The sequence below is a fragment of the Anabrus simplex genome, chromosome 5 (assembly GCF_040414725.1).
Source record: "Anabrus simplex isolate iqAnaSimp1 chromosome 5, ASM4041472v1, whole genome shotgun sequence".
Classification (NCBI taxonomy): domain Eukaryota; kingdom Metazoa; phylum Arthropoda; class Insecta; order Orthoptera; family Tettigoniidae; genus Anabrus; species Anabrus simplex.
Window position 1 is genome coordinate 255,008,028 of NC_090269.1, and position 21,039 is coordinate 255,029,066.

Genomic DNA, 21,039 nt, shown 5'->3' on the forward strand with positions numbered 1-21,039 from the left:
GCACTCAAGTACTTGAGTTGGATGTCCTTGACAAAATTTAGTGAGGATACATCAGTCACAAATAGGTTACCATGCATAGAAAATCATCACCCATAACATAATTATACTTTCCCCTTTCAAAACAGTTTCAAGCTGCTCACCAAGATTCTGTAACAAGGGATCATATCTCTCCTTTACCTGGTATCTATTAGGATAATCAAAGTTTTCAACATCCTTTCAGTAGTGATTGGGTGCTTCACAGGCCTAAGATACATCTTGCTAGTACCACAAGATTACACAAACTGACTGTCGGCACATTGTCGACCTTGGGTTACAATAGGATCATATGACAGAGATTCTCAGTAGTCCTAGTGCAGATAACAGATAAATGCAACCTAGAACTGAGATAGTGCAAATAATAAAAGTAACTGACAAAAATTTCAAGGGGATGCATTAAGAAAATAAATTATTGACATGCCAAAATAAGTAACAACCTAAAATTAGTGTTGTTACACAAAGGGTTAGTTATTTGTCCAGTTTTATATGTGAGTTTGTTTTTAATTTTGAACAATTATTTTTAGGGTATGTTCTACTTTTCTGTGTCCTGCATTGTGTTAGAACTTTCATTAGAGTAATATGCAGTAAAATATGAGTTGTGAATAATCCACGCCTTATTCCGTAAAACTTGACATTTCAGAAACTCATCACCCTGTCAGTCCATGTTAGGCCACATTGGCGGGTCTCTACTGTACCAGGAATACTTGTCCAGTTTCCCTACCTAGTCTAAAATCATCTGATTATTGTGATGATCCTTACAGAAGAGGATTAGTAATTATTTATTTGTCTAAAAAGAAGGGATAACAGATTTAAATTGATTTACTTCTTCCCCTGCTAAAATGCTGTCTTTATAGATATCTAGATGAATTAGGCTAGATAGTCTTGAGATATATGAGGATGCACACCAACTTTCATAAGCTGTTGAGAGGTAGAATATATATCGGTGATGAATATTACCTCATAAATACAGTAGCTAACTTAATTCTTTGGCACAAATGCTCTTAACTGTCCGTTGAATTTTTATGTTTGTGATGATAAATTGAAAAAGGTTTTCTGGAGTTCTGCAACTTCTCTAATAGTATTTGTATTTTGCAGGAGAATGTACATCTTCTGATACATTTTTTATTCATTACAGATTATTTTATCATGAATGTCTCCGAGTGTTCCATGACCGCCTGACAAATATTGAAGACAAAAGCTATTTCTATCATCTGATGATGGATGTCTGCACACATTCATTTGGTATTCCAGTCCTCACTTTGCCAGAAGAGGAAATAGTTAAAAATCCCCCAACTCTCCTATTTGGAGATTTCATGAATATGGGAGCTGCCAAGGAAGATCGAGTGTATGAGGAGATTGTAAATATTGAGAAGTTAAAAGATGTTCTTCAGGTATGTATAAGTAGAGCATCTCTTCTCATGCTCTTATTATTGCCTTGGATCAAAATATCCAGAAGGTGGAATAATTCTGATGAGAGACACTGAGTACTTGTGTTACTCATTGGGAAATAGTCTTCAATAAGGAAATAATCTGGAAGGGAAGCTAAGAACAGATTGATACAATGTTTAAATTTATGTTTTTATCACAGCATATTCAGGTTGTTGTGTGTGTTTAGTTACTATATAAAATTACATATTGGTATTTAGAAATTATATACGTAGATGAAATCAGTTGTGTTATGGCCCATGATATATGAATGGCACTTTTGAGCAATGTTATGACAAGTGTGTTAGTGAATCCAAGGGCTGGGAAGACTTCAGACAAAGAAGACGAGCTGCTCAACTAAGTGGTATATTCCGAGCTGTCAGTGGAGAGATGGCATGGAATGATATTAGTAGACAAATAATTTTTAGTGGTGTCTTTAAAAGTAGGAAAGATCACAATATGAAGATAAAGGTGGAATTCAAGAGGACAAATTGCGGCAAATAGGGGAGTTAGGGATTGGAATAACTTACCAAGGGAGATGTTCAATAAATTTCGAATTTCTTTGAAATCATTCAAGAAAAGACTAGGAAAACAACAGATAGGGAATCCGCCATGTGGACGACTGCCCTAAATGCAGATCAGTAGTGATTGATAGTGACCGGGTAAGTTGGCTGTGCGGTTAGGGGTGCACAGCTGTGGGCTTGCATCCAGGAGATAGTGGGTTCGAACCCCACTGTCGGCAGCCCTGACGATGGTTTTACGTGGTTTCCCATTTTCACACTAGGAAAATGCTGGGGCTGTACCTTAATTAAGACCATGGCTATTTCCTTCCCATTCCTAGGCCGTTCCTATCCCATCGTCTCCATAAGACCTCTCTGTGTCGGTGCGACATAAAGCAAATTGTAAAAAAAAATTTTTTTGATTGATAGTGATTAATAGAATAGTGATTTATATGGACCTCTTGCTGCAATCCTTAAGCCAGTCACAGTCATTGATTGAAGATGGTATTTTTTCTGAGAAAAAACTGTCAACAGTTGGCTTGTAGATCAATCAATCAATACTGATCTGCATTTAGGGCAGTCGCCCAGGTGGCAGATTCCCTATCTGTTGCTTTCCTAGCCTTTTCCTAAATGATTTCAAAGAAATTGGAAATTTATTGAACATCTCCCTTGGTAAGTTATTCCAATCCCTAACTCCCCTTCCTATAAATGAATATTTGCCCCAGTTTGTCCTCTTGAATTCCAACTTTATCTTCATATCGTGATCTTTCCTACTTTTATAAACGCCATTCAAACCTATTCGTCTACTAATGTCATTCCACGCCATCTCTCCGCTGACAGCTCGGAACATACCACTTAGTCTAGCAGCTCTTCTTCTTTCTCTCAATTCTTCCCAACCCAAACATAGCAACATTTTTGTAACGCTACTCTTTTGTCGGAAATCACCGAGAACAAATTGAGCTGCTTTTCTTTGGATTTTTTCCAGTTCTTGAATCAGGTAATCCTGGTGAGGGTCCCATACACTGGAACCATACTCTAGTTGGGGTCTTACCAGAGACTTATATGCACTCTCCTTTACATCCTTACTACAACCCCTAAACACCCTCATAACCATGTGTAGAGATCGGTACCCTTTATTTACAATCCCATTTATGTGATTACCCCAGTGAAGATCTTTCCTTATATTAACACCTAGATACTTACAATGATCCCCAAAAGGAACTTTCACTCCATCAACACAGTAATTAAAACTCAGAGGACTTTTCCTATTTGTGAAACTCACAACCTGACTTTTAGCCCCGTTTATCAACATACCATTGCCTGCTGTCCATCTCACAACATTTTCGAGGTCACGTTGCAGTTGCTCACAATCTTGTAACTTATTTATCACTCTATAGAGAATAACATCATCCGCAAAAAGCCTTACCTCCGATTCCACTCCTTTACTCATATCATTTATATATATAAGAAAACATAAAGGTCCGATAACACTGCCCTGAGGAACTCCCCTCTCAACTATTACAGGGTCAGACAAAGCTTCACCTACTCTAACTCTCTGAGACCTATTTTCTAGAAATATAGCAACCCATTCAGTCACTCTTTTGTCTAGTCCAATTGCACTCATTTTTGCCAGTAGTCTCCCATGATCCACCCTATGCACCTTATGGCAGGATCGTCTTCCTCAGGCTGGCTTTTATGGGTCTTGAAATTGATAGTAGGATTTGATGATATATCCATGAGAAGAATATCTGGCTCCATGCCTAAATGGTTAGCATGCTGTCCTTTGGTCACAGGGGTCCCAGGTTTGATTTCTGGTAGGATTGTGAATTTTAACCATCATTGGTTAATTCTGCTGGCACTGGGGCTGGGTGTATGTGTGATCTTCATTATAATTTCATCCTCATTATGATGCACAGGTTGCCTATGGGCGTCGAATCAAAAGACCTGTACTTAGCGAGCCGAACATATCCTTGGACAATCCCAGCAATAAAAGCCATACGCCATTTCCATTTATATTTTACTTCATGAGAAGAATTCAGCCTAAATGCAATGATATCTACCCTTCAATAATTGCTGTCATTATTGGAGAGTTCGTACACCTTCTCCATCAAGGCATTAGTATAGCTGATTTGGTAGTGTGATGATGTAAGTTTTGTAAGAATGCACAATGACCATAGAATCCCTGAACATGTTCAAAGGTTTCAAATTCACTGTGGCAATGCTGACAGAGGTTGATGCTCTGAGATCTACTTGCTATAGTAGTATAGGGTGTTCTTTTTAATTTATGTAATGTAAATTAAATAAACTGCAGGAAGTAAACTATGGCTGTTCTAATAAGGCTGAAATTCAAGAGAATAAATTATCCACAATTATTTACCTATTATCCAAAAAAAAAAAAAAAAGATAAGAGAAATTTGGAATTAGGAACAAGAGGAAGAGAAGCCAAAGACTGCAGAATATCACAGATCTGACTAATTTATATTCCCAAATTGATTATAAGGAATATTTTCAATATCATTATTGTTTGTGTGAAATGGCAAGCATTTAGTCCTGGAGAGGCTATTCGGAATTGTCCAACCATGTAGCTGCTAAGTTGTAACATTGTCCCATCAACTCTATACATTGTTCTCTGTAGAAGATGTTACTTTGTTAAATATCACTTGCACCAAGCCAAAATATTTTTACTTTCATAAAAAATCGCAAGAGAAACAGGTTCCAATTTGTCACAGGCTAGGCTATATATTCAAATTAAGTAAGTGAACTCGTGTTCTCATCCTGAGATGAAGCAAATCTTTTCAGGCTCATCCCCAGTGGAGGTGAGTGCTTGTACAATTTTAACAACATACCAGCCCTCCTGCCCTTCTTAAGTATCTGGTAGTACTAGGAATTGAACTCAGGCCTCTGAGGTTGGGAACTAATAAGCTATAGAGGCAGATGATTCAAATTCAGTTACATTAGATTATTTCCTGAAGTTGAGGTTACAGTAGCTCTTCATGAAGTTCAAGAGGTTCAAATGGTATTCCCATTACCTGGGGACTCTTACATTCTACCTGACCATGTTCTTGAACACATTGAGGATGAAATCAGGTACCATGAAGATATTGTAGAACCAGAAGATTATGTCAACCTAATGAAAAATTCTAGTGAAGTTATTTGGCTGGGGCAGGACTGGATTTGTTATGATTGAATTATAGAACTTGAGAAGAGAAGAAAGTACATCATTGTTACAGTTCAGCATCTCTCAGTGCAAACACATTATTTTCAAGAGAGATACAAATGGCAGAATTTTGGTCAGAGGTGAGAATCTGTACTACTACTACTACTACTACTACTACTACTACTACTACTACTACTACTACTACTACTACTACTACTACTACTACTACTACTACTACTACTACTACTACTACTACTACTACTACTACTACTACTACTGCTACTACTACTGGTATGGAGACTAGCACCCTAAAGAAAGGCAATAAGGTGGCTTTCCCTTGAATCACAGTGGTACATATAAGTTAGATGGTTTGTTCAGAAGGGTTTCAAAGAAGTGCAGGGAGCTGGAAGTCAAGTAAATGCAGATCCCTATCTCCTACCCACACATTAAGATCTACAAATCTTACACCCAGTTTCCCACATAGCCACTCTATAGTCTCATTTAAATCCCCGATCGTACTTCACAAGATCCCACGTGTCCTCAACTATGGTGATACCTATTCCTGCTTACTTTATGTTGTTAGTACCCGTGTGAAAAGCTACCACCCTCTCCTTACCCTTTCTGTTCTCTTGCTTATAGATATGTGCAATTGCTGCTTTCGACAAATTAGCTTAGCTTTGAAACAGGTAGTTTTTGAAAGTTTAAGAATAAAAAGAAAATGGGGGAGAAAAAGGACTTGAGAATCTGAGATGAAGAGATAAAAGTGGTCATATGAGAAAAAAGAGATGCTTAGAAGAAATTTCTTTCAACTGGTAAAATAGAAGATAAACTAAAATACAATTATAAGAGAGCAGTAACTAAACGAGAAGTTAGACGAAAACATAGAGAAAGTTCGGAAAATTTTGTATCTACATTGGAAACAGACTTAACAAGACCATGACCACAAACTTACAAAATTCGGAAGAAATTAAACAGGGAAGTTATGGAAGAGGTAAAACTTGAAATAATACCACCAAATGAATGGCTTAATTGTTTTCAAACACTCTGGACAAGTTCAAAAAATGAAGTGTTAACTTTGCCAGTATTTAACAACAATACATTGGATCTATATCGTTAGAAGAGCTAGAAACTAAGGAATGGTAAAGTACCTGGAGAGGATGCAATACATGCTGAACTGTTCAAATATTCAAATAAAACTTTCAAACAAAGATTCCTCAGCTTTTTAAATCAAATTTGGAATGAAGATAATCCACCAGAAAGTTGGCAGAAGGCAATAGTTATCCCTCTTCATAAAAAAGATGACATAAAAAACCGTGAAAATTACAGAGGAATTAGCATTGTTAACTCACGTTATTATAAAATATATGAAAATATCATTAAAGATAAATTGCAGCAACATTATGAAGATAAATTGGGGAATGAACAACAAGGTTTCCATAAAGGCACTCCTGCACTGATGCATATTTCACTATGAAGAGAATTCAATTTGGAAACACACATTGCATTTGTGGAATTTAAAAAGACCTTTGACCAAGTAAACAGAAACAAATTGCTTGAAATTCTAAAACCAGATAATTTCTCTGAACATATTATTAACAATATCTACAACATATACAAATCTAATCTCATTTTTGTAAAATTGAACAAGAACCAGACCGAGTGGAAATCAATAAACGATGGTGTAAGACAAGGCTGCGAACTCTCCCCTCTACTTTTTAATAATATATATGAATGCAATAATGGAAACTTGGAAACAAGGACACCATGGATCAATATTAATAAATAGACGCCTCGAACAACTAGACGCCATATTATATGCTGATGATGTTGCATTGCTGGCTACGATGATAGAAGACCTACAAAGATCAGTTTTCAAATATTTCCTCAGATTTTAATATGATTATTTCAACAGAAAATACAAAAATAATGGCCTTCAAGGGAACAGAACCAATTCCTAGTAAAATATGTTTAGATAATACAACATTGGAAAGAGTAAATGTGTTCAATTATCTTAGGCACAACTTATCATATGAATCACAATTAGATATACCAGAAAAAATTAATAAATTCACAAAACTACAGGAATAATAAATAACATCATGAAACCATCACTTGTTCTGAAACATACTCAATTTTGCCTTTATAATACCCTAGCTAAACCAACACTTTGCTATGGATCTGAGGCATGGATGTTAAGATCTCAAGACTTGTCTTGAATTATAGCACGAGAAATGACATTCATGCGTCGTACAGCAGGGTATACAAAATGGGACCTTGAAAGGAATGAAGAGGTGCTAAAAGAACTGAAAGTACAACTGATAACTAACTACATCTACAGTTATCAGGAAAGCTGGAAACGTCGCATACAAAGGATGGAACCTGGCAGGTTGCGAAAAGAGATTCTTCGATACCAACCCAGAAAAAAAACATCTGTAGAACGTCCGATGAAGAGATGAAGGGAAAAAGACTGTAATGGGACACATGGCCCAATACTTGGAAGGAAGATGATGATGATGATGATGATGATGAACAAATTGGAATATACCTTACACATGTTCCACGTTAATCCTTTTGCACTATGAAGCAGTTTCATCCCTGGCTTCCCACTCTGTTTCACCATTTCAGATCTAATTTATTCTCTTCTTGCTGCTTCATGACAATGTAGTTTATTTACCATCTTTTCTACTTTGATCTCTTTGTTCAGGACTTTAACAGAAAGATTCCATTTTACGTTGAGAAGATTTTCAAAATATTCCTTCCCTCTGCCCAGTAATTCACTTGGATCTACTATATGCTCACCTAATTTATCTAGAACGCTATTCATTTCCCTATTCCCTCTCTTTATAAGATTCTTTATTACAGTCCAGATTGATTTCCTTTCTGCTTGACTAAACCTTTCCTAGTTATTACTAAAAGTTCCTTGTACTTTCTTCTTGGGCTCTATAGTGTTTTGCTCTGTTTCTTTCCTCTATTTAGCACTTCCTATCTGTATCAGTTCATGTTTCGGAGCCATTTTTTATACACCACCTTTTTATGTTTACAAGCTGCTCTGATTTCATCATTTCACCAAGATGTTTTCTTTTTCCACATCAAGCACATAGTTGTTTCTACACTTTTCCATGTCATTTCTACCATATCATCCCTGTATGTAACCCATTCTCGTTCTATATCCTGAACATGCTATCTATTCTTAGGACCTTTTCACTAATCATATCCAAGTACTTCTGTGCAAGTTCCTCGTCCTTAAAATTTTCTACCCTTATCAGTTCACAGATTGACTTCACTTTCTACATCATGAACCTAGTGATACCTAACTCACTGCAGATTAGGTGGTGCCTGTAGCATTGAAGATTTTCCCTTAATACCTGTATATTGCTACGGGATGTAACTACACATAAACATAAATGCACGACCATTGGTTGCCCCCAAAATAACACAGAAGTTAAGTGTGAGGCCGAATCTCACTAGCACAGATGGGACTTGAACCCGCGACCCTTAAGTAGCGTACATGCTACTGCACATTCTAACAAAAACACATGACAACTCAACAAGTAAGAACAACACAAATGGGCACACAATGAAACAACAAACTCTGCAGCACCTGAAAATAATTATGAGCCAAAGGAAATAAAACACTTCACTCATGTTGCTGTCTTCGCAAGGGATGAATCTCTTCCCCCTGCACTGCTTGCTAGGCTGTGGCAAGGACCGCTCGTGGCAAGAGATTGGGCAAGGTTGTCTGCACTTCCAGCCATTCAAAACAAACGTCAACTGACACCTTCTTAGCTTGGCTGGGTTTACACACCGCTGGCAACCATCTTGAGATAATGGGACCTATAAACATTTCGTTTCCCTCAAAGCAGGCATTCTTTCAGCTCTCTGGGCCTCTTTATAATACACATGGGGATCATTCCTTTCTGATTCACATCAAAATATATGTGCCAGACCTCATATCAGGTCAATTTCATCCAATGGAAACTCTTCCGTATAACATACCTCTATCAAATCCACGGAGTATCATCCGTACATTATATCTCTTTGTCCCTGAGTCCCCGGTTCATATCGAGTGCACAATCGTGGGAAATCCTCGCCGGCAAAATTTTGATAACCCACTCTGTTTCGACGTTGTGGGCACATGCTCCTCTACTTTGCCCCTTCCTGTGAAATTCATGCACACAGATAAACGTGCAAATCCTGACTTTAAGTAGCCCTAGTACATCATAATGAGTTAACACTCAACACTATAAGGCAGCATGTCCTTTTTTTAAAGACCCTGACCCTACAACTAACTACATAATCAAACACAAAGGAATAAAATAAAATATTTACATGACAATGAACCTAGATTGGACCTATCTCCCCCATTACCAATAATAAAACAAAGCTAAAACACTGGCTATGCATGCATTAGTCCTGATGTTAACACTAGATTGCCAAAAGGGCTTAAATAAAGACTTAATTCAATTGAAAGAAAATTATCTGCAAAAATTGCTGTCCCCAACTCATGCCAAAACACCTGTTCAACTTATCTTAATGCTGTAGACCTCATGGCTCCTCCATGGTGGACTCGGTAGTTGAATCTAGCCCATCATCAGGCTGTCATCATCCTGGGTTGACAGTCCTGGTCTCAGCTTCTGGAATGGCCTCATCGTGATGCCGTCTTCTTGAAAATGAGTGTTGGAAGGTCTTGTGCTATTGGCAGCTCTTGTCATAGTTTCCACAGCGCTAACTGCAATCAAACACGCAGTCAATTTTCTGCGATGCACTCTGGACTCTCCTACTCCTTCTTATTCATGCTAGGGCAGAAATTTGTGGCGTATCAAGCCAAATGTACTTATTAAATGCCTAATGCTCAAACGCACATGAACTCTGACCCGTACATAGTCAAACCCAGAACACTACGGTAAGGCCAGCAAGGCATAAATCAACAAGAAATAAAATAGAACACACCAAGAGTCAGAATAGACAAAATTAGGTCAGGAAGCGTAACTAGGCACCCACAAAACGTAACCATAAAATCAGTAAATTACTTACCACAAGAAGAAGTGGGTGACACATCAAACCATGTAAAATAAAAATCCAGTATCAGATGAGTAATTCATTTGAAAGAACAACACCAGTGTTTTTATGCAAAGGTAAGTAGAATTTATTAGAGAAAAGTTAAACCTTCCAATTAATAATAAGAAAACGCCCACGTAGTTAAATAGAAAGACTAGTAATTAACATAAAATATAGTTATTACCAAGAAAATAAATTAATCATATTCAAAAGATATTAGGGGGCCCCACTATACTAGAACTAATGTGATAATGAAATAGTATCTGTTTAAAATAAATAATCAGCCTTTAAACTACCAAAAACCGCATGAACCACCTAGTCCTACTCAAGGACAGGTCTTACCAGGAGCCCAGAAATAAAATTCACCTTAAACACTACGCGCAGGGAGAAGTTAAAAATATAAATTGAATTAGGAAAATACAAAACAAAGGTACAAGAAAAGGGGAAGCACAAAACATTCAATAAAATTAGAAAGGAAACACAGGTCATCAAGCCCAGAAAGGGAAACAAGGAACCAAAATCATTCGTCAACGGAAATGTTTACATTAACAATCACCGTACAACATACGTTGTCATGGTAACAGGCCCACGCTCAAAACAACGCAAAATCAAAGATACCCACCAAAAGGAAACCAGGAACAAGGCAAAAGGCAACAATTTAGGTAGTACGGACCAAGACGGAAGAAAATATAAAACCGGACCGCAAAATTAAATAAACAAACCGGCTCTTGGTTAGGGCTAAGTAGTTCAGGTTAGACCAAATTATGATGAGCTTAACAGTAGAGTAAAAATTAGTATTCTATCGTATTCCTTTTTCCTCTAGAACAATTTAGAATGAAATTTACCATACGACCAGAACAACGTTACAAGTTTACATGACCGTTATAGCACGTGATTAAATGAATATGCCCTTTAATGACATACTACCCAAGTTATTCTTTGAAAACATATCATTAAAATTTAGCCAAGAGTGAACAAATTTTAAGCATTAGGGTCTTAGACACGTCTCACATGTCCGTACAGTTTTCTTTTTGGGGGTTCATCAATATCGAAAATAGAACAGAAGCTTGAAGCCACTCCGCGTCACCATTTAAAACTCTGGTTCCCAAACGCAGATAGATAGACTTCCAGTCTGTGGACGTTTTCACGATGAATAAGGTATCACCTCATGTTGAGGGCTAGGAGGAGAGCCCTCACACACGTAGTCTTCAGCCGTTCTCCATTGTTCCGAGTAAAATCTTCACCTTCACGAGGCACATACTACACGCGTCCATCACCAACCAGACGCCAGCACAAGAATGAGTCTCTCGCTTCGAGCGAGCTTCAACAAGCTAACGCTCTGTGTCCAAGACGAGCTCTCATTGGTCAAGGAGCTGAGCATCGTAGTACCAGTTCTCTGCACAGATGTCAGTACGTACAAGGAGCCCTTTAGATCAGGTCGTTACACGGACCCGACCGCTACCATAAAGTGGTAGTGAATCATAAAACTAGAAGGAGATAAGAAATTCAGCGAACTGAATACACAAATATTGAGGTAGTAAGATACTAATTTCCACAGGGATTACCCCAGGTCCAAAAACGTTAGGGGGGGGGGGGGAGAAGACGATTAAATGTGACACCTCGGTGTCAGCCACCCCCTCCGAAGCTTTGCTTATCGAGTACATTTCTTCGGCACTGAGGTCAGAAGTAACCAAAATTTTCATTATAGTCCAAAATTAAAGCGACCACAAGTACCACGTTCAACATAATAAATATCCAGTAAGGCGGTAGCGCTTTAGAATCACTTTCTACAGCATTAATTACAGTCAACACTGAGTTCAACCTTTTTCACAAAATTTTCAGCTATCCATGCACAAGGTTTCAATAGTTTACACGCCACAGTTTCTCTTAGGAATCAGTCCATCACAACCACAATTAGTTTGAAGAAGTTGGTAGAACACAGTCTAATTAGAATTACACCTTCGACTTAATAGACTCCCAATAGTTTTAGGTTTTGATTACAACTGCTTACACGGTGGTGATTACACCACGAAGAAAAGTTCACCCTTAGAATTCATGAAAGGTTATACACAAGGCATACATAGGGTTTCCTTCCAATAATTAATTTAGAAATCTCTCTCGGCTGTACATTTTACATTAAACTTTGAAATTACCATATCAAAGTGAGTACTAGTTTTCGGATTCCAGGTTTTAAGAAATGCAACATCTTGCATCCTTTCGAAATTAGATTAAAATGGCCAACAATACGAAGATAAGGCGAGCAAACGGGAAAGGAAGAAGAGGGAAAAACCCTCAAGATTGGTGAAATTTTTTTTATAACCAAAGACAAAAGATAAATCTCATAATACAAACTTAAATTAGTAAAATTATCAATAGACTCAGGACTAGAGCATGCCCCCCAAACTAAATTACACAAGAACACAAATTAGGCAAACTAGACAGGTCTCGAACCAAATAAACTATCAGCACCAAAAATCACCAGAACACCATACATATTAGATCGACACAGGCAAAGGTAAGCTTAACCCACCACACTCCAAAGGTGGATCTCAAATGTCAAGAATACAGTACTTACCTCAATATATAAAAGGTTCAAAACGCTAAACTAAAACGTTGAAAATGGATAAGTAGAAAAGACGTAATGTCACCAAGGTTTCCCCACCAATACAGGGACCCACCAGAAGGATAATCAAGTCACGCGCTCCACCGGAGAACCCTTACCAACAATAAGGTAAATCCTCAAAACAAACAATACACCAAGATTCAATCCTCCAAAAAACGGATTTACATAATCATACATGAGACGGGCAAGGTAAGAAGAAAACAGTTTTTTAAAAAAAACAACAACAGACTGAGATCTACAGATCAGTGAGCCAATGATTCATTAATTTTTAAGAACCCACCATAATTCAACCCAAATAATTAGACCATTAAGGAATGCAGATTTTAAATCATAGTTAATTGACCTCGCATGACCCTGCAAGAAAAGACTTTTCAAAAGAAAGGGACACACCAATCAGAGCAACTACCGACCAGAGTACGAACACTGTGAAGCCACAAATGAGTTAATGGTAACTGTCTTTCCAAGCAAAGGACACCATAAGTAGAATGAGTTGGAGACCTCTAGTACTATCAGGTGTAGGGAGCGCAACAGTTTGTCATCGACAATCATTCCACAGAGGCATACTAAACAAGGAACAAACCAATACAAAGGGAATCACTGTTCAAGGATAGATGGATATGGTTTCAGGAAGGCATAACTTGGGGTCACATAACCAACCCACACAGCAAGGGGAAAAACTAAAACACTTTCCACTATAGTACACCCAATCAAACAGAAAAGGTATTAAAATACCTCAATTAGATGACTACAGGAGATATGACGAAGTAGCTTACACACCAAATAGTCCTAAAAGGGGCCAGAAAATAAATAGGCAAGATGACTCCACAAGCAATAGCTCACAGGTAGGCAATAACACGCTCAACTATCCTGAACGCAGAACGGAAAGCAGGTAAATCAACAATATCTACTAATGTTAGCAAAATAACTGAAGGGAAAATAACCATAGAAGGTAGGTTTAATAAAATAGAGCTTCACAAATATCATAGATGGAAACAAGGAAGACATCAGAGCAATAGGTTATGCGGGCAATCTCAATTTTCACTGACCAAGACCAGAACATACTACACAAGTGGTAGACACAATCTACATTATTAATTCCCATCTTCATAAAGACACAATGGTTCAAAGAAAGGTGCTTAAACACCCACCAGAGTGCAATAATACAACTAATATTGCCTCACAGAAATCTCACAGAAGCAATAGTAACCAGCACCAAGAGTCAATACAACAGGGTCCCTTTACAACAACATGCCACACAGCATCTTAATCAAACATGGTGCAATACCACACCACCGCCAAATTCAGGACTAGCAAACCTAGCACCTAGGTAAAAGAAGATAACTTCTCAGGATTCAAGTCCATGCCTTGACTACACTACTCAACATAATATCAATAGATGGAAGATGGTTACTCTCAACAGCCCTACATACACACTACAACTCGCCCAGAACGAAAAGATCAACTAGAAGATACTAGATTCAAGAAAATACTTCAGTATCATAGTGATGATAGTAATGCGCGGAATAAAATGCCATAAGACCCGTGAATACCATAGAGGACAACCTTATACCACGAATAGTAACAAGGAAGTTTTAAAACAGAACAAAATTTCAAAAAACAATGGGATAAAATTTTCAACATAAGGAAAACCATAAGTTGAGTAAAGAATAATTTGAGATTACTTAGAATAGAGGTACTACTGTCAGTTCTTAGAATAATCACCAGAGGGCAACGCAGCATTAGACATGAAGAGGCCCAGAAACCAGTTGCTAGAGATGGAGAAACCATAAAGATCAAAGATCTATGCACGAAGCAAACGGTCTACCAACCCCGACACAGGTTAACAGATCACCCCACGACTAACAACCCCCTCAAAGGATATGACCAAAACTAACTTATTGCAGCGACTGATCAGCAGCAAGTAGAAGGGTTAATTTTCGAAGCTTAATCAAAGGGTACTCAGGGATAGTTATTATTGAAAATCGATAATAGGCCATAAATAAAATTCAGAATAAGATTTTAAAGCTAATTTTCCAAATAAACCTTGCTACAAGGGATGGATGAAGAAACAGAGTAAGACTAATTTCCAAGAGATAAATATGGATAAGATCACCAAAACCAGAAACAAGACAAAGATATGAACAGAAACTATTCCATGATTAAATCAACCCCCAGATAGTTAAAACTCAACCAATATATTTTTTTTTTAAACTATATTTTATAACAATCACCCAGGTGACGAGATTAAAACGAGCAACCAATAGTCCAGAAGGCTACCAAATGGACACCCTGGACAGGAGAATAAATACATATCAACAGGACACGATCATAAAATTTTTGCTATCCCAAAGTGTGAGCAGCAAGAAGACCGAAGGAAGTCTCCGAGTATCCGTTATCCAATCCTACCCACACCCAAAGCAGATTTGGTATGATATTTAAAAATTTAAAACCCAGAGAAGGTAAGATATAAGGAGTACAGGTCAGAAATATAATTGGTAAGAGGCCCCCAAGAAATAGTCATGTGACAGATTCCACACACCATCAAACCACAATGTTCACACCAGAAACAATACCAGAACTAAGACAAATAGAAACATATCAAACCTAGCTTTTAAAATCATAGAAACATGTACCACAATGAAAACTCCAGGTAGAATTAAATTACACTTAAACAGTAAGATGATATTTTACTTTTAATTAGCTCACAGAAATGTAGTTCTCAGCCGTATGTCTCTTTCAGTACCTTAGAACTTCACAAAGCAGAAGCCCAAAGGAAGGGAATTAGGAACCAGTACTGTACATTAACCAGGTTTAGCTTGTGACAGGTGGACTCTCCTAATCCTTTTAGCAACCGGATCGCTCACTAACATTGATACTGGGGACAGAAATTGCAATACGGTGCAAGGACCTTGATACCTGGGTGCCAGTTTGGCGGAAAACTTATTAACAGCTTTACTGACTGGGTAGCATTTTATGAAGACTGTATCACCAACCTTTACCTTAGTTGTTTTCCTACCCGAATTGTACCTTTTCTTGGTCTTCTCATATGAAACAGACAGATTTTTCTTTGCTTCGTCCCAAATCTTCTGGTCATCAAGAGGTTTAGATAGATCAGGCAAAAGGTCATCGATGCCTAGTACATTTGACATTGGGGAGTATGGAGTGTAGGAAAACATAAGAGACATGGGCGTTTTCCCATGAGACTCATGGATGGCAGGGTTAAATGCATCAGCTAGCCAATGTAAACAGGAGTCCCACTTAGCCTGGTTATGATGATGGTAGGCTATCAATGCAGACTTCAAATTTCTATTTACCCTCTCAGCATAGCATAGATTAGGATAATATGGGGTAGTAATGACATGAGAGATGCTCAACTCGAAAAGGTATTTTTTGAACAGATGACTAGTAAACCCACTAGCGTTATCAGAGACAAGGAACTTGGGAGGACCAAAAGAAGCAAAGATATAATTTAGACAGTTAATAGTGGTCCGAGAAGTGGTAGACCTAGTTGGAATAAGCCAAGTGAACCATGAGAACGCATCGACACACACGAAAATGTGCGCGTTCCCCAAAGAAGATCGAACCATTGGTCCCACGTAGTCGATGAACAGATGTTCCATGGGGCGTGAAGCTTGTGAGGACGACAACAAACCCACACGGTTGTTTAGACTGGGTTTACTTATGGCACAAACCTTGCAAGTTTTAATCATGCTTCTGATGTCACTGTCCATTCTTTTCCAGATGAAAAATTCCCTAATTTTCTGCCTAGTTTTGAATATTCCTAAATGACCTCCAATGGGACAGTGGTGGTAATACTTGAAGATGACAGGTACCAGTACCTTGGGAACAACAATTTTGAAACAATGGTCTCCTCGACCCTTACAACATAGAACACCTTTGACAAGAGAATAAGGTTTTACAAGAGTCCCATTACAAATTTTGTTTATGATTTCATTCAATTCAGGGTCAGATTTCTGGAGATCTTCGATTTCATGGTAAAGCAAAGGTAGCTCAGAAAGAATGGCATTGACTTTAATCACATTAACATCATCAAAATTTTCAACATTAGATTTTACCTCAAGACAAGGTTCCCCACCAAACATTCTGCTGAGACTATCAGCGATGACATTATCTGTACCCCAAATATGTTTGACTTGAAAATTGAAGGCAGAAATCCTAAGTGCCCAATGGGTGATTCTCCCAGTTCTTTTGGGTCGGTTCAAAACCCACAACAACGCCTGATTATCCGTCTCCAGGTCAAAATTTACATGTTCGACAAAGGGCCGAAATTTTTCGAGAGCGAATAGGACAGCAAGGCATTCCAACTCATAAATTGAGTATTTGCTCTCAAGATCATTGAGGGTTCGGGAGGCATACGCAACAGGTCTACGACCATCCTCGTACTCTTGCAAGAGTACTCCGGCAACAGCTCTTCCAGATGCGTCGGTCTGAACAATGAAGCGTTTAGAAAAGTCAGGAATTGCCAAAACAGGGGCGTTCGAGAGAGCGAACTTCAATTTCTCAAAAGCTGCTTGTTGGAGAGGACCCCTGACAAACTTAACATCTTTTCGCTTTAAATGGTTGAGAGGAGCAGCAACCTCAGCGAAGTTAGGAATAAATTTCCTGAAAAAGTTAACCATTCCCACAAAACGGGCAATGCCTTTGACATCTTTAGGAGGTTGAAAATCACGAATTGCTTGGGTCCTGGATTGATCAACCGAGATTCCACTCGAAGACACAATATGTCCAAGAAAAGACATACTTGGCTGGGCGAAGGTTACCTTAGAAAGCTTAACAGTCAATCCAGCTTTCCTCAAGCGCTCAAGGACTTCCCGTACATGAATCACATGTTCTTCAAAGGTTTTAGAATAGACAACGCAATCATCGAGATAGTGAAAAATACATTTAAATTTAATGTCAGAGAAGATAGTATCCAGCAAACGTGTCAAAATTCCAGCACCAGAGTTCAAACCGAAGGGTAATCTGACAAATTCATACAAATTCCAGTCAGTAATGAAGGCAGTTAGTGGAATGGACCTCTTGGATAAAGGAATTTGATAATAGGCCTGGTTAAGGTCCAGTACTGTAAAAAACTTTGCCCCCGAAAACCACCCAAAGCATGTGTGCAGATCAGGTAACGGGATTGACTGAAGGACCACCTTCTGGTTTAATTTTCTATAGTCCAAAACAGCCCGAAAGCCCCCAGTGGACTTGGGAACAAGGAAAACAGGAGAGGCATATGGGGAGCTAGAAGGTCGTATAACCCCTTCCGCTAGAAGTTTTTCAATAATCTTCTTCAATTCCAGCATACGTGGAGGAGAGAGTCTATATGGAGGGGATCTCACAGGTTTGGTATCAGTTAGTTCGATATCATATTCCATAACATCAGTTACCCCTAGTTTATTAGTGAACACTTCAGGGAATTCGCTGCAAAGTGCACGAATTTCATCAGCTTGTTCCTTACTCAAATGATTAAGTTCTAATTCCTTAACATTGCTAATTTCATCAGGGACTGACTCAGAAACACAGTTCGCATTTAAATTACCCATAGAACCATCAGACAAGTTAAATTTATTAGCAGGGGAAAACTTAAAGAAAAATTTCCTGTCTTGAAGGTCGAGAACAAGTCCAGTTTTGGACAAAAACCCAGTTCCTAGAATCAAATTACACGAAAGGTTTGGAACCACCAGGCAGGACACTTTCCAGGTGAAATTTCCAATTCTCAATTTCACCCTAGCGGTCCCTAGAATTTCTACATTATTACCATTAGCAGTAACACACTTTACACCAGAAGGTTGTAAGGACGGCAACTTACAAGCATATTTCATTTTGGAATACCAATCAGAATTGATTAAATTTACAACGCTCCCAGAGTCAATCAAAGCCATCAATGGTTTATTATTCACTTCAACACTGGTGAAGGTTCCTACAGAGACAACATTTCCACAAATTCTGTTACAGTTACGAGGACAAATAACCGCATCAGAGTCCCCTACATTCTTAAAAGTTTGAAACTTACGAGACCGGTTTTTAGGTTTTAGTCATTTATGGCGTCTTTGAAATGAATTTGGGCAAAATTTTTTAGTGTGCTGCTTAGAGCCACAAAGATAACAACAAACATCACGTCCATTACTCTTAGATGGGCACGAATTCCTTAGATGTTCCGTAGAACCACACACAAAACATTTTTTTTGTTTTCATGTTACAGGGTACCTTAGCATAACCAGTACAGTTAGAATTGGTAAGAGGAGGGGGAAGGTGGACAGGCCTGGACGCGTCTCCGTGCTTTACGTCCTCTGCGAAGGTACACGCAGACTCGAGTTCAATGAAATTAGTAGGACATTTCACAAGGGAAAGGTAAGATCGATAAGCAGGAGATATACCTTTTAATATACGAGATACCATTTCTTCCTCAGGAACCAAAATTCGAAACACTTTACAATAGAACTTTACATCAACAATGTACGTTAGCAAATTTTCGTGGAGGTACTGAGTTCGGAAGCAATACTGAGGGATGAGACTCTGAAGAGCTAAGGAGGGGATAAATTTGTTAAGAATTAGTTCATGAAATTCATCAATTTTACACTTCTGAGAGATGGCCTCGGAAATTTCCCTTTTTAGAATACCCTTGCAATGGGAAAATAAGGCCCTATACATGCCTAGTTCATCAACAGAGTATACACTAGCAGATTCCTGCAATTCTACAAGGAACCTTAAAAATCTAAGGCACTCCTCAATTGAGTTTACGGAGAAATTCTTCACACAGTGAAACAGCTCTTTCAAGGAATTATGCGATGTACCACTTAACCGTGATAAAATAGACTCAAGGACAGGAGGAGTTACGCAGCATGCACCTTGAATAGGAGGAGATAAATTTTGACTTACACTTTCATTATTACAAAGAGGATTAGTCCTATCCGTAACCGACAAGTTCTCCATTTCTCTACTTGCAATTATTAAATCAAGTTCAGTAGAAATACTGGACGCTAATGTCAAAAGTCGGGTGCATTCGATAATGAATTCCCCCTCAGGTTTCAATGTAAGGAGATCTTGGATACGCCCCGAGTGGTGGTACACTCTAGCCTTGAGTCTACTAACCTGAGACTTCGTAGGTGGCGTTTCAGTAAATTCTTTAAGAATTATGGAAATTTCATTTAAGGAACAATTAATTAAATGTAAAAACTCACCAATCTTGGAGATATCTATTTTAGATAGGTTAAGAGGCACCTGGAGATGAGCTGAAAGTAAGGTGGCACACTCAGAGACAGTACCCACTGGTTCTAAACCTCGGATCGCAAGCTCATACTGCAACTCCGACTTGCGAAGGTGGTGAGGGTGAATAACAGGTCGGGCCATGACGATAGACAATATGAATCAAAACAATTCAAGGATGGAATAAGATGGTTGCAATTCTTTTACAAAAGCGTATTACATCAGGTTAACACTATGTACTTCCTTCAATTTATTACCATCTGATACTAGGTAAAACAAACTCAAGCGAGGATGCAAATAACCTACGGGTAGGTACGAGCCACAGGTCCATGAATCAAAGAAACACAGCTCAGCTACCACAATACTGACCCGCACGTAGTCAAACCCAGAACACAACGGTAAGGCCAGCAAGGCATAAATCAACAAGAAATAAAATAGAACACACCAAGAGTCAGAATAGACAAAATTAGGTCAGGAAGCGTAACTAGGCACCCACAAAACGTAACCATAAAATCAGTAAATTACTTACCACAAGAAGAAGTGGGTGACACATCAAACCATATAAAATAAAAATCCAGTATCAGATGAGTAATTCATTTGAAAGAACAACACCAGTGTTTTTATGCAAAGGTAAGTAGAATTTATTAGAGAAAAGTTAAACCTTCCAATTAATAATAAGAAAACGCCCACGTAGTTAAATAGAAAGACTAGTAATTAACATGAAATATAGTTATTACCAAGAAAATAAATTAATCATATTCAAAAGATATTAGGGGGCCCCACTATACTAGAACTAATGTGATAATGAAATAGTATCTGTTTAAAATAAATAATCAGCCTTTAAACTACCAAAAACCGCATGAACCACCTAGTCCTACTCAAGGACAGGTCTTACCAGGAGCCCAGAAATAAAATTCACCTTAAACACTACGCGCAGGGAGAAGTTAAAAATATAAATTGAATTAGGAAAATACAAAACAAAGGTACAAGAAAAGGGGAAGCACAAAACATTCAATAAAATAGAAAGG

The 21,039-nt window shown here is 38.2% G+C and overlaps 1 protein-coding gene across 1 annotated transcript in view; it reads left to right on the plus strand.

Moving 5' to 3' along the window:
* Dhc16F (Dynein heavy chain at 16F) overlaps positions 1-21,039 on the plus strand; it is a 1,052,459-nt gene that overhangs the window by 569,968 nt on the left and 461,452 nt on the right. Inside the window, exon 36 of the mRNA XM_068227815.1 lies at positions 1,172-1,427. Within this exon, the coding sequence (XP_068083916.1) occupies positions 1,172-1,427 (256 nt within the window). The remainder of the gene's footprint in view (positions 1-1,171; positions 1,428-21,039) is intronic.